General features: G+C 35.6%; 2 protein-coding genes across 4 annotated transcripts in view; one reads left to right on the top strand and one right to left on the bottom strand.

Moving 5' to 3' along the window:
* LOC136042150 (transcription elongation factor SPT6-like) overlaps window positions 1-982 on the bottom strand; it is an 85,773-nt gene extending 84,791 nt beyond the window's left edge. The window contains exon 1 of the mRNA XM_065727064.1: window positions 701-982. Within this exon, the coding sequence (XP_065583136.1) occupies window positions 701-739 (39 nt within the window). The 5' untranslated portion in view covers window positions 740-982. The remainder of the gene's footprint in view (window positions 1-700) is intronic.
* Window positions 983-8,581: 7,599 nt separating this feature from the next.
* Window positions 8,582-14,401, top strand: part of LOC136042152 (kelch-like protein 28) — an 80,003-nt gene continuing 74,183 nt past the window's right edge. The window contains exon 1 of one of the 3 annotated variants that reach the window (XM_065727067.1): window positions 8,582-8,672. Coding sequence is in view for 1 of the 3 variants with exons in the window: in XM_065727066.1 (XP_065583138.1) it covers window positions 10,648-10,655 (8 nt within the window). In the remaining 2 variants the exon portion in view is untranslated. Of the gene's footprint in view, window positions 8,673-10,210; window positions 10,656-14,401 lie in introns of those variants that run through there. The other 2 variants (XR_010621187.1, XM_065727066.1) reach the window with 2 other exon arrangements.

The following is a 14,401-nucleotide window of genomic DNA, read 5'->3' as shown; positions in this document are numbered from 1 at the left end:
CTTTCTAAGGCTATAATGAGAGAAAGGTTGAGATGACTAGGGCACATTCTGTCAATGAAGGATGACAGATTGCCCTTGTTGGCTAATTGTCTTGAACCAAACAAAACTGAGCCAATCATCCAGCTAGGACCAAACAAAAAGCAGGTCATCCCCAAATTGGGTTGGAGGATGTCATGAGGAAAGATATAAGGGAAATCAGAACCTCTTGGGAGGGTGTTCAGAAGGAGCCTTTAAATAGATTAGGGTGGCATAGCATGCATAGCTTTGTTAGCCTCATGTGAATTGGTTCTGAAGTGAGTTGTTTGTAGTGGTAATGAGGTAGGTTTAATAGCTTAATGGTATTATAATAATAGTAATATTAATTTCATATATTTTTGCTCTTTAGAGTAGGCTTAATCTCATTACTTGAATAGCCTACATACAGCCTAGTGGGCTTTACCTTAATCTACTGTAGGTTAAAGCAAAATGCTGTTATATTCCTTAATATAAACCATGGTGATTATTTTAATGATTCCATTAATTTTTCAGAGCTTATTTCAGATTTTATCCTTACCTGCACCATGACCTAGGCTATAAACTTCACATAACTGAAATTGAGTTTGTCTTTCAAATTAGCCTAGGTCAGTTCAGTGCCATCCTCTCCCCCACAAGGTTCAACTTTTCACCTGTTTTAGATAATATAAGGACATGGCATATTTACCTCACTCTCTTCAGCCTCAGATATCACAAAGTCTGCCATTATTAAGGGATGTGGGCCAAATTGAGTAATGTGATTTTTCGGCAGAAGCTTAAGCTTTCTGTTGATATGGAAAAACAAGATATTATTAAAGAAACAAAAAAGCAACCGAAAAGTACTTTTTGATACTATTCAAAGTTTGCTCGGTTTTACCTACTAAATTTTATTGAATTATTTAGTTTACAATTTTAGCAATGCATTAAATAAATATGTATGATGCAACTAATTGTGGACGAAGCAAACTGCCATCTAATTAATTTTTAGAAAAAACTTAAAAGCGAAGAACCAAATGCACAGACACAACCTATACTAAGTTCAGACGCACCAGAATTTTAAAAATCCTTTAAAGAATTTATGACAAAGATTCATTACTGAACATTTCTGCAAGCACTGCTGAAAAATAAGAAGTATTAGAGATACTATTCTGAAGGCAAAGGGGTGAAAGAACCGCGCGGTAGTCCATATAGCCTCATTCAAATTCTGGAGTGACTATTTTCCATTTTTAGATCTAAAAGGTTTTTAGAGCTTTTCCCTCTAAAACAAAAAAAGCTAATAAGAAGCCTTTTCAAGATGAAAGAAAATATTTTCAAGGTGAAATCACCATGAAAATCCTGAAAGGATTTCGTCAAAATTCTATGTGTCTTAAGTTAGCACTATGGGAGCAATGATGGAGGCTAACTGTTAATTAAACACCATTACTGTCAAAATAGAAAGCTTTCAATGAGAAGCCAAACATAGTATTTTCCTCAAAATGTGGACTGTAGTCCTCAAAACATGCAAATTGGCTAATTACTAGCGACAATTTTTGTTGCAGTTTGGTTATAAATCCGCTTTAGGTCCCCTCGCAAGGAAAAATCACATTCTATTTTTAAATCCGCGAATAGTGAACATATCGAATACTGAATACTGGTTTGCGGGAGTTCCATTTCATTACAACAACTACTAAATAGCTGCATTACTACAGTCCCATTCCTAAGAAACATACTGAAAAATAAATACAACATATTCCACATATTTCAACCCCCATAAAGGAACATTTTTTGCACGCGATGGCACTGTGGGAGAAAATCGTTTTTCCACTTCCGCAACCCAACCCCAACTGCTTGCGGCCAGCAGCAAGCCTCCGCCACTTGTCTGCTTTTACCTGCTTTTCGCTAAATCAGTCATTTCCAATCCCCGCACTGAGGACTTACTCCCTGATTTTCACAATCCCATTAGACTCCGACTCCCCCGGTCAGCCTCCTTAGCAATCCCAACTTACTCTCCGATTCATGCTGTTACAGAAAGGTATCGCAAAAGTTTTATACCATTTATTCTGAAACACCTTAATAATAATTCGTGATCATGTAATTGCCAAATTCCCCTTTTTACTGCAATTTTTTTGTAATTTAATTGTTAAGTTTATCTTTGATGATTTATTCTTTGATGATTTTGCTTTATCTTTGATGATTTTGCTTTTTTAATTCCTTTTAATTTTAAGTGTTTGACTTAATGTACTATTTTGATTTTTTTTTTCTTAGCTTTTAGTGACATATAAAGCGAATTCGGCTCTTTAGAGCTTGTGATAGTTCTTTTGCAAATAAATATTATCTTATCCTATCTTATCCTGTCTTTTGAGGTCTGTGCCAGTGTTTGGCTCATGTTCACGCTAGCGTAAAGTAATTTGTCATGAGGTTTTATTAGTTTTAATAGTTTTATTAGACAGAGGTTACAAATGTGAGCGTTTAGTGTCAATTTTTATGTTTTCCTATGAAACAGTTTTTGACGGACTATTTTGGCAAAAATGAGTGGGTTAACAAGCGTGGAAAGGTAGGCACATATGTTATATGTAGATTCACTTGACGGAAAAAATTCAATTCACTTTATTCAAGAAACATGCGACGGACAGAGCCAAACATTAGTTTTTGTTGTCATATACACACAAAAATCAATCGACAAGTCAAAATTAACATACACAAAATTATAATATATACAATTAACAACAATAATCCGGATTAAAAAGTCAACCCGGCATTAAACGACTTAACAAATGAGGGCACAAAACTAAGCTCATAACGAGCATGTGACGCAGTCATAGGTTGAAGTTTCGGTAGAGGTTCTGCAACAGACCTAATTGGCCTTACCCTTGCCGATTGATGTTGGGGCGGTATTGCTTCCTCTCGACCCGGTCTGACTGTTCATTAGTCAGCCTGAAATGCCATACAGGGCAACAGCACTCAAGTGTGGAAGAATAAAAGAGAAATAGATGCACAGGAGGTGTGGTGCAGGGATTCCATGGCGAGCTAACCACTTCAGAGACTTGATGGCCAAATTAGCCATCAGGCCATCATTAAATCTCTTAGAACCTCTTTGGGTTAGCGGGAGCATATATCAGAAACCATTACTCGCTGTGAGCCTATATTGGCAGACTGAGACTATTTTACCTTTATTTTGAAACTGAGCTGTTTTTCGTGTCAGTGCTATGTACGATAAACTAGCGTAATGTTTATATTGATACCACAGATGAACTAAAGTATTTAGTCAGCACGCCCTGCCGTTCCCAAATAAGATGGTTTCTATTGAAAAATATTAAACTGAATAATTTTACTATAGATAAATAAAAAATGTAAAGCAAATTGACAATAGTTTATTTATTTATCCACCAAGAAGATTAATTACAGTACCTGAAAACGATAATTACGATAAAACATAACATTAAAATAACAATGTAAATAGTTTACACTGTGACAAAAATAAAGTAATACGTTTGTGGTTATTTTATTAATATTAATTTGTTTAAATTAGTTTGGGATAACCTCGAAAATATAGAAAAACAACATAACATATTTAAATAAAATGGTTCATATGGTTGCCTTGGTTTATTACAGCAGTTGGATTAAAAAATAATTTATTAAAATAAGCAACGGCCAAAACATCCATATCCTACATAAGAATTTTATCACTATACCTGTATCGACCAGCACAACACAGTGCTCCTTTTCAACTCTGCGGAGAATCAAGACATACATAAGAAACCCGATGTCTGAGAGTAGGCTAAATGGCCTAGCCAATCTCAATATCCATTCTAGTTGGAAATTCTAGTTGACACAGAGCGTGTTATTCATACTGATGAAGACCCAAAGAAAACTAAATTTTATCTTGTAAGACAGCTGCTATAAAAAGATTTTAACCTAAAATTTTATTTAATCTGATAGGTTTTATCATTCATTCTTATAGTCTCTACTCAAAACTTACTTTCAAAGAGCTAAAAAGAACTAAAAGTAATGCCTTAAAGTGCCAGTTTTTCTAAAGAATTTTTTTCCTGTTGGTTGGCACAGGGATCCACGGTCACCCCCTCCCCCAATTATTTTCTGAATACGCCACTGAGTGAAGGTTTCTACTGGATCAATGTTTTCGTTTCTCAACATTACCTCTTCACTTCACTTATTCACAGACTAAGCGGCTTAGTCTTCTTAACATTAATTTTCAAACCTATTCTTGTACCCTGAACTCTCAAAACCTTCAGAAAGTCATTTATTTTGCTAATGTTTTCATCTAGGACGCTCAAATCATCAGAATAATCTAAGTTTTGGATAGTTTTACTTTCCCATTTAATTCCTTGCTCTCCCATTGCTTTTGTCATGGTCCTTAGGACAAAGTCCATCAAAACTATCTGTGTAAATGGCAATAGAACACAACTAAACGCAACAACGGGAAAAAGTACTATTAATGCTCTATTAGTTGCACAAAAGAAAATCATGTCTTTTCCAAGGCGTATCAAGCTGGGTCTGATAAAATAATTTGTAAAAGGCTCTTGATAAGAATGGATCATGGCGTGTAATTCGTAGGGATAATGCCCCAGCTGAGTAAAGAAAAGTTAAAGCATGCATCAAAGAGTATGGGCAACTTGTAAAAGTGGAAACTGGTGCTAGTTTTGGCAAAAAGCCATCAACATCATGTAGTGTTTCTCGACATTTGACATTTTTTAATGCTTCGCATTCTGTTTTCTATTATACGTAAGATTAGACACTTATTGCTGCACCAATTTTACCAACTGCTAGTAGTACACTGATAAAAATGACAAGTGTCGCCAAACGCTAGACTGCGTTGAGGTTTTTTTTGTTGCCACTGGTGGCAGTTTCCACTCTTGTAAGTTACCTACACTCTTTGGTATGTATAATTAATGTTTAAAAATAAGCGTACTGATTAAAGGCTCTGGCTTTGCAAATATGGCTGCAGATGAGGCTGAGCAAACAGCTTGTGGTTCATTTATTTTAGTTACCTACATTTTTGGGCGAATACAAAGCTTAAAACAACTTTGAGCTACTGAATGCGATACTTAATAGTTTCATATCCCATGGGTGTTACATGAGCATTAAGATTTTCAATTCAAACAATCACTTTGATCGATTTCCCGATAGTCTAGTCGATACTTCTGAGAGATAAGACGAGAGATCTTGTCGGGATATTAAACATATGGAGGACGGCAACTAAGAAAGATGTAATATCTACATGGTGGATTGCCCACTTTGGAAACAAATTTGCAGTAATTTTTAAAAGAGCCCGAAACTCCTCAAAACACTCACAGCAAAGTAAGTTAATTTTGAGGGGTTTCTGGCTCTTTTTTTTATCTATTTTAAGCAAATTTGTTTTCATAAAACATTTTACAGTTAAGACTACTAAGCCATTCCTGAATCAGCTACAAATGGAATTTTTTCTCTCTATCAATTTTTCAAAAACAGATTTTTAAGCTTTTGGTTACTATGGACTGTTTCAAGCCTTTCGTGCCTTTGAAAGCTAAAATTGTAATTTCACCCAGGAGCGGTTACTGAATTATGAAGAAGCATAAAAAAAGCATCAAGTGATGTATTCGCTTTCATCTATGCTAAATTAAGTTGTAAGTTGCAGATTAACCTACAGGTATAGAGCATATCATATCCTTTGGTCATTTGCTTGTATTTGTTGCAAGACGCAAGCTCCATGAAATCTTCCTGACACCTAAAAGTTGACATACTTTTCCTTTTCATGGAAAAAACAAAAAAATGAATATAAAGACGACAAACGGGTCTATGGCCTGTAAATGAAAACGAAGAGAAACGAACAAACCAAACGAATATTTCGCCCACATAAGACAAGGCGTTTTCAGCCTAGAAAAAAAACTAGAATCTAAAACTAAAAAATATAACTAAAAAATATATAAACTAAAGTCATTTAACATAAAATATATAATATAAAATTACTTATATTTACAATTGGCAGCTTACTTCGTGAATCCACGAAAGTAACTGGGTTAAACATTTTGAAATGACAATTTTGTTACTTGAACTAATCCTTTTGGCATTTTGCAGGAATTTATTTTTAAATATTGGTTCACTTTAAAATAATATCATAAATAGGATCAATAATTATATTACCAGCATCTGTATTAATTGAAAAACTTGTAAAAATGTGTTTTTTTTTTCTAATGCTTCAACAGCCCGTTGAGTGACACCTTTATCATTGGAAATGGCTGTTGCTTCCTCGAACTGTACAATATCGTCGTATTATAAAAGATGTGTTCTGCGAAAGCTGAAGTGAAACTTTCTGGAGGTTTTGTCAATTTTAGAGCATTATCTATTAAGTTCTTGTGCTCAATAAAACGTTCCACAAATTGTTCTTAGTTTCCAGTTTCTTTTCTACACCGAAGACGCCTTGTTGTATACGGGTGAAATATTCGTTTGATTTTTTATTTCTCTTCGTCTTCATTTAAAGGCTATAGACACGTTTGTCATCTTTATATTCATTTCTTTGTTTTTTCATGGCTGACCAGTTCGGTTTGGATCTTTTACTTGCCATGTAGGTCTATCTTTGGTATTGGGGATTATAATCTGTAACCATTATGAATTACATCTATTTCAATATCGGTAAAAGCCACTTAAGGTCTCAAGGTGGGTCCTGATTTTGACTAGTGAGGTTCTAGATTGGTATGGCTCTGAAGCATGGGCACTCCAAAAAGCAGATGAAGATTTGCTAGATATTTTTTCAGAGAAATTGCCTATATATTGTTTTGGTACCCTGGCTGACTGACCATATTTCAATAATAAGCTATATGTAAAGTGTGGTTTAATTTTCGGTTGGCAAATGAAGAATGACAGATTGCCAAAGATTGTCATTTAGAAGGGCTAATGGTTAGCAGGTCATCTGTAGTTGGGGTGGGAGGAGTCATAAAGAAAGATTTGAAGGAAATGGAAACTTCCTGAGAGGGTGTAAAGAGGGAGGCTTTGAATAGATTGGGATGGAGAAGGAGTGTGTGCAGTTATGTTGGCCTCAGGTGTTCTAGTGCTGTAATGAGCTGTTAGAAGTAGTACTATTAGTACAATGATGATAGAAGTCAAGTATGGTTTTGAAGTGTGGGTGCTCCAAAAACGGAAGACGAGCTGCTCAATTTTTTCCAGAGAAATAATCTAGGCTACAGATTGTTTTAGGCACCTGGCTGACAGACCATTTCTCAAATAGTAAGCTGTACAAAAATTACGGGTCAATCTAGGAATAAGAAATAAGAAGATGGCTAGGATACGCTCTGCAGATGAAGGATGACAGATTGTCCTTGTTGGCTAATTGTCTTGAGCCAAACAAAACTGAGCCAATCGTCCAGCTAGGACCAACCAAAAGGCAGACCATCTCCAACTTGGGCCGGGGGATGTCATGAAGAAAGATATAAAGGAAATCTAAACCTCTTGGGAGGATGTTCAGAAGGAGGCTTTGAATAAATTGAGGGAAATGTGTTTTTTTTCTAATGCTTTAACAATCTATTGAGTGAAACCTTTATCATTGGAAATGGCTGTTGCTTCCTCGAACTGTACAAAATAGTCGTACTATAGAACATGTGTCCTGCTATAGCTGAAGTGAAGCTTTCTAGAGGTTTTGTAAATCTGCAGCTTTATCTATTGAGTTCCGGTGCTCAATAAAACGTGTAAAAAATTATTGCTGCGTTCCACCAGCATAAAGTATATCTACGTCAGTAAATATATTTTTAGTTTTAGTTGTTAGTTTTTTTCTACGCTGAAGACGCCTTGTTGTATACAGATGAAATATTCGTTTTTTTGTCTTTGTTTTCATTTACTGGTTATAGACCTGTTTGTCGTCTTCATATTCATTTCTTTGTTTTTGTCATGGCTGGCCAGTTCGGCTTTGGATCTTTCACTTGCCTTGTTGGTCTATCTTTGGTATTGGGGATGACAAAATGTAACCATTACGAATTTTGTCTATTTCAATATAGGTAAAAGCCACCTAAGGTCTCAAGATGGGTCTTGATTGTGGCCAGCGAGGTTCTGTGTTGGCCGCCTGAGCGTTTTTCTCCAAAATGCCACTGGAAACTGGGTTCATGATTTTTTCTTGGGGTATTCTTTGGACGTTAATAATTTTTCTTAAGCTATGTGGGTCAACGTTTCTTTATAATGTACGCTACACAATATTTTAGGAGGCATTTCTTATTTCTTTATTTTGAGACTCCATCAGTCACAAGGAGACCTAAGATTTTCAAAAGGTACCCACATTCAAATACTTCTAGCTTTTCAGCATCAATGTATCTCATTGTATAAGTTTGCTTTCATATATCAGCAATGATCTGACCGTCGCTTCATAAATTCAGATTTCGGTGCGGAGATGAATTTGGCACTTACACCATAGGGTGTTCAGTTGGACGACAATTTCACTGTTGACACTATCGCCAGATTGACACCTGCCACACATATCATAGACAAGAAACCAGGATACCTGATCCTTTTTCTAACATTGCAAGATAGAGCACATAGACACCTGTGTCATAAGCTTTTTGCCTGTGATCAAGTCCTAATGAAAATCACGAATTTAGTGTCACATTTTGAGCTACAAATATTTGCGTTTAGCTATCTGTCGAAGGTGCGGAACTTCCAGCAAATATTTTAAATTAAAGAAAACCTTGAAGCCGTTTTGTGAGGTAGTAATGAAAAGAATTAAATGTCATTATTTTGGTGTTATTTGCATTTTAAAGTGCAAGATTTAACCAAAAGCCTATAGGTTTAGTCCTAAGGGCAGTGGTGTCATTTTGGAGGGGGGCATGTGCTCCCTAGATTTTTGAAAATATCTCTTATGGGGTTATTTTTAGTTTTGGATAGAGTTCTAGATTAGGGGGAATTGAGAAGATCACTTGTTAAGAAAAAAATTCTTAGTTAATAATAATTACTTGAAAATAATTCTAGTTTACGTATTGTGACTGCAGCTTTACTTTCCCCAACCCCGTAATGTGCAAATATTAATACATAGACACATAGGTTGAAATAAGAATGATTCATGGCAAATTGTACTGGAGAAATATAAGTTGAGCTATATATTTACAGACAAGAGGAGAGCTGGGATAAAGTATAATGGGCTGTAGTTGAAATGTGGTAACTACAAATATTCTATAGCCTTTAGGGAAAAAACTTTGGTAAAATTCTAGTTAATTGACTTCTTGCTATCTCAGAAAGGGTTTAGGTTAGGAAAATGGAATTTTCAGGGATGAATCTACAGACTAAAGTAGGGTAAGACAACTTGTATAAACTTTAGAGAGGGCTCTTTCAAATGGAAATTGAAAGCTCAAGTTCACTTTTAAGAGTCAAAAGAGGTTGTAGGGCAACTAGTCCCCCCCATGCCTTTTTTCCTCAAACCCATCTGATACAAATTTTGAGATAGCTATTATTTTTAAAAAAAAATAGTTCAAAGGTCAGATAACAAAACTTTGATGTCAAGACAACCCCCCCCAGGGCCCAGGGGCAGGTGTACTAATTATGTCCATGGGGCATATATGGTTCTTATGAATAGGATGCTCATATAAGCTTTAGAGAGGGCTCGTTTGATTGAAAATTGAAAGTTCTAGTTCACTTTTTAAGAGTCAAAAGAGATCCAAGGCAACTAGCCCCTCCACCCCCTTTTTCCCCAAACCCAACTGATAAAAATTTCAAGATAGCCATTTTGTTAAAAATAGTTCAAAGGTCAGATAAAAAAAAATCAGTGTTGATGCACCCCCCCCCAGAGCCTGGGGTTAGGGGTTGTAAGTTATGCTTTGGGGGCATATATGGTTCTTATGGTAGGGATGCTTGTATAAACTTTTGAGATGACTCATTTAATTGGAAATTGAAAGTTTTATTTCACTTTTTAAGAATCAAAAGCAATCTGAGTGCAATTAAACCCCCCCCCCCCCCTGTCCTTTTCCCCCAAACCCATTTGATAAAAATTTTGACAGCTTTTTTTTAAATAGTTCACATATGAGATAACAAAAACTTCAGGGTCTACACAACCCCTCAGAGCCTGGGGACAAGTGTTTTAAGTTATGCCCTGGAGAGGTATAAGGTTTTTATACAAGGGGCTCAGGAAAATTTGTCAGGATTTTTTCTTTTGTACTTTTTCTTTCTTTTTATAAAATTGATTTAAAAAAACTTTTCCCACAAAATAGGTTTTTCAAATAAAAGTAAAAAAAATTCCATTAAACCAAAAATAAAATCAAATAATCTACCAAGTGTAAAACTACCACAACTCAGCATCAATAAATAAATTAAACCCAAAATGAACAGAAATTACAATAAATAACCAACTCAAACTCAAAATGAGTAAAAATTAACATGAGAAGGGCACAAAACCCCTATGCTTTCTGAAGGTCAGAACATAATTTGCAGTTTACTGAAAAAATTTAAATGTTTTCACTTTTATAACTTCAGCAATTCAATTATTATTAATATCTTAAAAAATAGATATCAGCATATGTATATTAAACTCACAGTGCACATTCATTTTTTTTCATAACAGCAACAGCAACATCTTAAGAAATTTATTATAAATTTCAAGTGTATACTTATCTCGAGTTACCAGAAGGAAACCCCCTGGACTACACTGTGGTGTTTTTGTGGAAGTGAAAACCTCCCCTCACAGGATTGCAGATGGCCTGGTATTATAATTTTTTTTTGTTGGTATTAAAGCTGGTTCAAATAGGCAATGCTAAGAACACCTCCAAGGTCCACCCCAGACCCTACTCCAAATATTTCCAAAAAAGTTCTACATTCCCCCCACCTTGGCTTATCAAGTCTCTCTCAAAGCTCATATGATGTGTCAAATTCAGTGGATAAGACAATGATGGAGGTGGGGGCGTATGTTTCTATCCATGATGAAAATAATCTTAAGAGGTCCTTTCAAGGAGCTCCAAAAAAAGGAAAAATCTCCCCAATCAAAAACAACTCCCTCCCCTTGCACCAACTCCGCCTTCTCCAAACTTTGGAATATACCTAAAAATATCTCCTGAAACCCTTTTGAGATAAATAAGATAACTCTGATAAGGGTTGCAATTTTCAAATTGTTAAAACAAATGTTTTTATTAACCATCAACTGTGATGGATCTTTGCTAATAGCTCTCCAAGATTCTAAATAAGCAGAGATACTACTTGAATTAAAAACCTTTTTCAACATCTCAATAAAGTCTACTCCCTGGACCCCAAACGACTACCCAACTAAAATAGTTTTGTGTAGCATTCCTCCAGGAATACCAAATCAGGAGCTAAAGGAAGGGCTCTCTGACAGAATTGGCAACTGAATTCAGGCTACAGATGTCACACAACTAGGCAAACCAGATGCTAATGGCCAGAACTCAAGCAAGTCCTCCCTATTCACACTTAGAGAAAAAAAAACAATATCCCAGGCCAGATGCTCCTCTTTTGACAAATGAAACAAAACAAACCCTACAAGCCAAAACCGCTCTTGACATAGCTAGAGCATTTGATTTGTGTATATCTGCCCAGATTTTGTCAGAAGCTATAAAAAGAGGGATTGATCCTTCTGTTATTAATTGTCTCTGTTATATGTATAGTCATCTTAAAGCTAAAATAAAAGGGGGTTTGGATCTTTTCAATATATTGAAGGGTGTCAGACAGGGTGGTTTAACTGTCCCTGCTCTTTTTAATAACTCAGTTTCTGCTGCTCAATGCTCTGTCGAGTGCAAGTGTATATATGGTGGAATCAATGTTTCTTTATTTACCTACGCTGATGATATTTTGAATATAAGTCACACCTTTTTGGGACGTAAGAGAACTTTTTTTAAACTCCAGCATCAATATCAGCAAGTCGGTCTGAATTTTAATGTTGATAAGACTGTAGCAATCGCTTTCATTCTTAAGGGTAACTTGGACATGCAACTTGAACTTCATGAAACATCCATTCTGCTTTCTGATAGCCTTATTTATCTTGGTGCTCCCTAAAGGAACCATTAAGCTTGTAATTCAAAACCTAGCTAAAAAGATTTGAATTGCATATGCTTTGCTTGCACCTAATATCACAAATCTTAGTTGTTCTCACCTTTCACAACTTTACAACAGTCTAACTGTGCCCTATCTTCTTGCTATGTCCCCGATTTAAAAAATTTTTTCTGCTTCAAATATAAAAAAAAAATATTAACCAAATCTATTTTAAATTCGCCCAATATCTGCCTCCTTGGACCAGTAATTCTTCTCTGGTACAAAAATTCAAATTGATTCTGCAAACATTATTGATAAAAGAGTGGAAGATTTCAAATCTTCCGCTAGAAAACTCAACCACAAGTGGTCTTCCCTCTTCGTATAGTATGTAGTTATGTTTGTATTTGTTGATTGTAATCTCTCTTTTTTTTGGTTGTTTGTTTTCTCTTTTTTTTTGTCTTACTCTGTCACTAGGGCTACAAACCCTCTTTTGTTTTGTTGACAGGTCAGAAATAAATTGAATTGAATATATAACTAAAATTGATAACCTTTGCACTGACCACTTTTCCATAGTCTCCTCAATATATGAACCTGCTAACATTCAGCCACACACCCCCAAATATATACACTCTAAAGCGAATTGGAAAAAGTTCAAGAATAAGCAAATGTTCAAGAATAAGCTTAATGATTAAATTCTAAGCCACACCCAAGGGTCATATGTTTCATTTGTAACAGCTGACACGTATGCTGAAGCTTTGATATCAATACTAACAAATACCGCTAATCTTTCTGCCCCCAAGACAACACCCATGAAAACAACCCCTGAATACCCTCCTATGGCATGGTGGTCAAATGAGTGCCAAAATAAATGGAGAACAAAAAAGGCAGCAAGGAGAACATATCTAAAAAAGCCCTTTCCTGTTACCTATTTAAATAAATTACAAGCTGAGGCTAATCTCAAGAAGGCTATCATAAATGCTAAATACAATTACAGGAATAATTCTGCAAGTAGTCTATCAAGAGAAAGACGTGAGTCAATCATACATAAACTCATAAGCCACACCTGTGGAAAAAAATATCTCCCAACCCTCTCCAGTATGAGGTTGTATATGTTAACATCCATTTCGATAATGATAATGAAAAAGAAAACTATTTGCAACTTTTTTCTCCAATAAGATAACATCAAATAATAACAGCTACACCACCCTAATTTCATGTACATCCCAAATACCAGCCTCGCCCAGGCTCAGAGTATATAACCTGTCCATTCACAATTCATGAACTGAATATTGCAATGCATCACACCAAGGCTAAGATTACAAATAGCTATGAAAAGATACACCCTGCATGGACAAAAAAGCTCACCCCTTCTTATAAACAGGAACTCCTAAATCACTATAATCATGCATGGGCAACATCCACTTCCCTAAATGTTGGAAATGCTCCTCCCTCCTACCAATCTTAAAGAAAAATAAACCCAAATATGATTCAGTGTCTTACAGGCATTAATGATTACTCCTGTGGTGGGATAAGTAATGGAGAAAATGATTTATAATCGACTACTTTGGTTTGTTGAGAAGAATAATATGATACCTCATACTCAAACTGGTTTCAGGAAACACCATTCCTTGGCAGATGTTTTTACTCCTCTTCTCCCTACTCCTTACTCTTTTACTGCCTCCTCTTCTCCCTATTGCTCTGGGAAATGAGCCTCTGATACTCCAATTATAATATGCTGATGATTTGGTACTATGGGGAACTGGCAACACCTTTGAGGTTGTGCTTTCAAAGTTGCAGAGGCCCCTACCAAGTTCAAAGTTTGCCCATTGCCCCTACCAAGTCAAAAATCATCCAATTCCACCATAAGTGAAAAAGTGTTAGTAAAAAAAAACTACTCGACTAAAAAATATGTGATGATTCCAAATCTGAAAAGTTACCGCTCTAGCTCTTTCACAAATTTGTGTTTTTTGAGGTGGAATTTGTGGTTGAGGCAAAAAATGTTGATTGAGTAAATACCAGCAAATGTGATTATATATGTCATTTTTACGCTCTTGGTTTTTGCTGATGAACATGAAACTAAATGTTTAAAGTCAAAAGAATTGTTTGGGGCTTAAAGCTTTAAGAGAGAGTGAGGTTGGGGGAGAGGCTCTAGGAAAATCGTGAAAAAAGGTTAACCTAAAACAAATTGCTATACAAATGGTTCTTTCACTATGCAGCTAAAAAAAATGTGCTGATTCCGAATCCGAAAAGTTTACCGCTCTAGCTTTTTCACAAACTCGAGTTTTTTTTAGGTTGAGACAAACAATGCTGATTGAGTAAATACTTGCAAATGTGATTACACCAGCAAGTGTGATTATATATGTCATTTAAAGTCAAAAGATTGCTATACAAATGATTCTTTCACTACCCAGCGAAAAAATATGTGCTGATTTCAAATCCGGAAAGTTTGCTGCTCTAGTTTCTCACAAGT

This window comes from Artemia franciscana, unplaced genomic scaffold (assembly GCF_032884065.1).
Source record: "Artemia franciscana unplaced genomic scaffold, ASM3288406v1 PGA_scaffold_73, whole genome shotgun sequence".
Taxonomy (NCBI): Eukaryota; Metazoa; Arthropoda; class Branchiopoda; order Anostraca; family Artemiidae; genus Artemia; species Artemia franciscana.
This window is presented reverse-complemented; position numbering and strand designations above follow the sequence as displayed.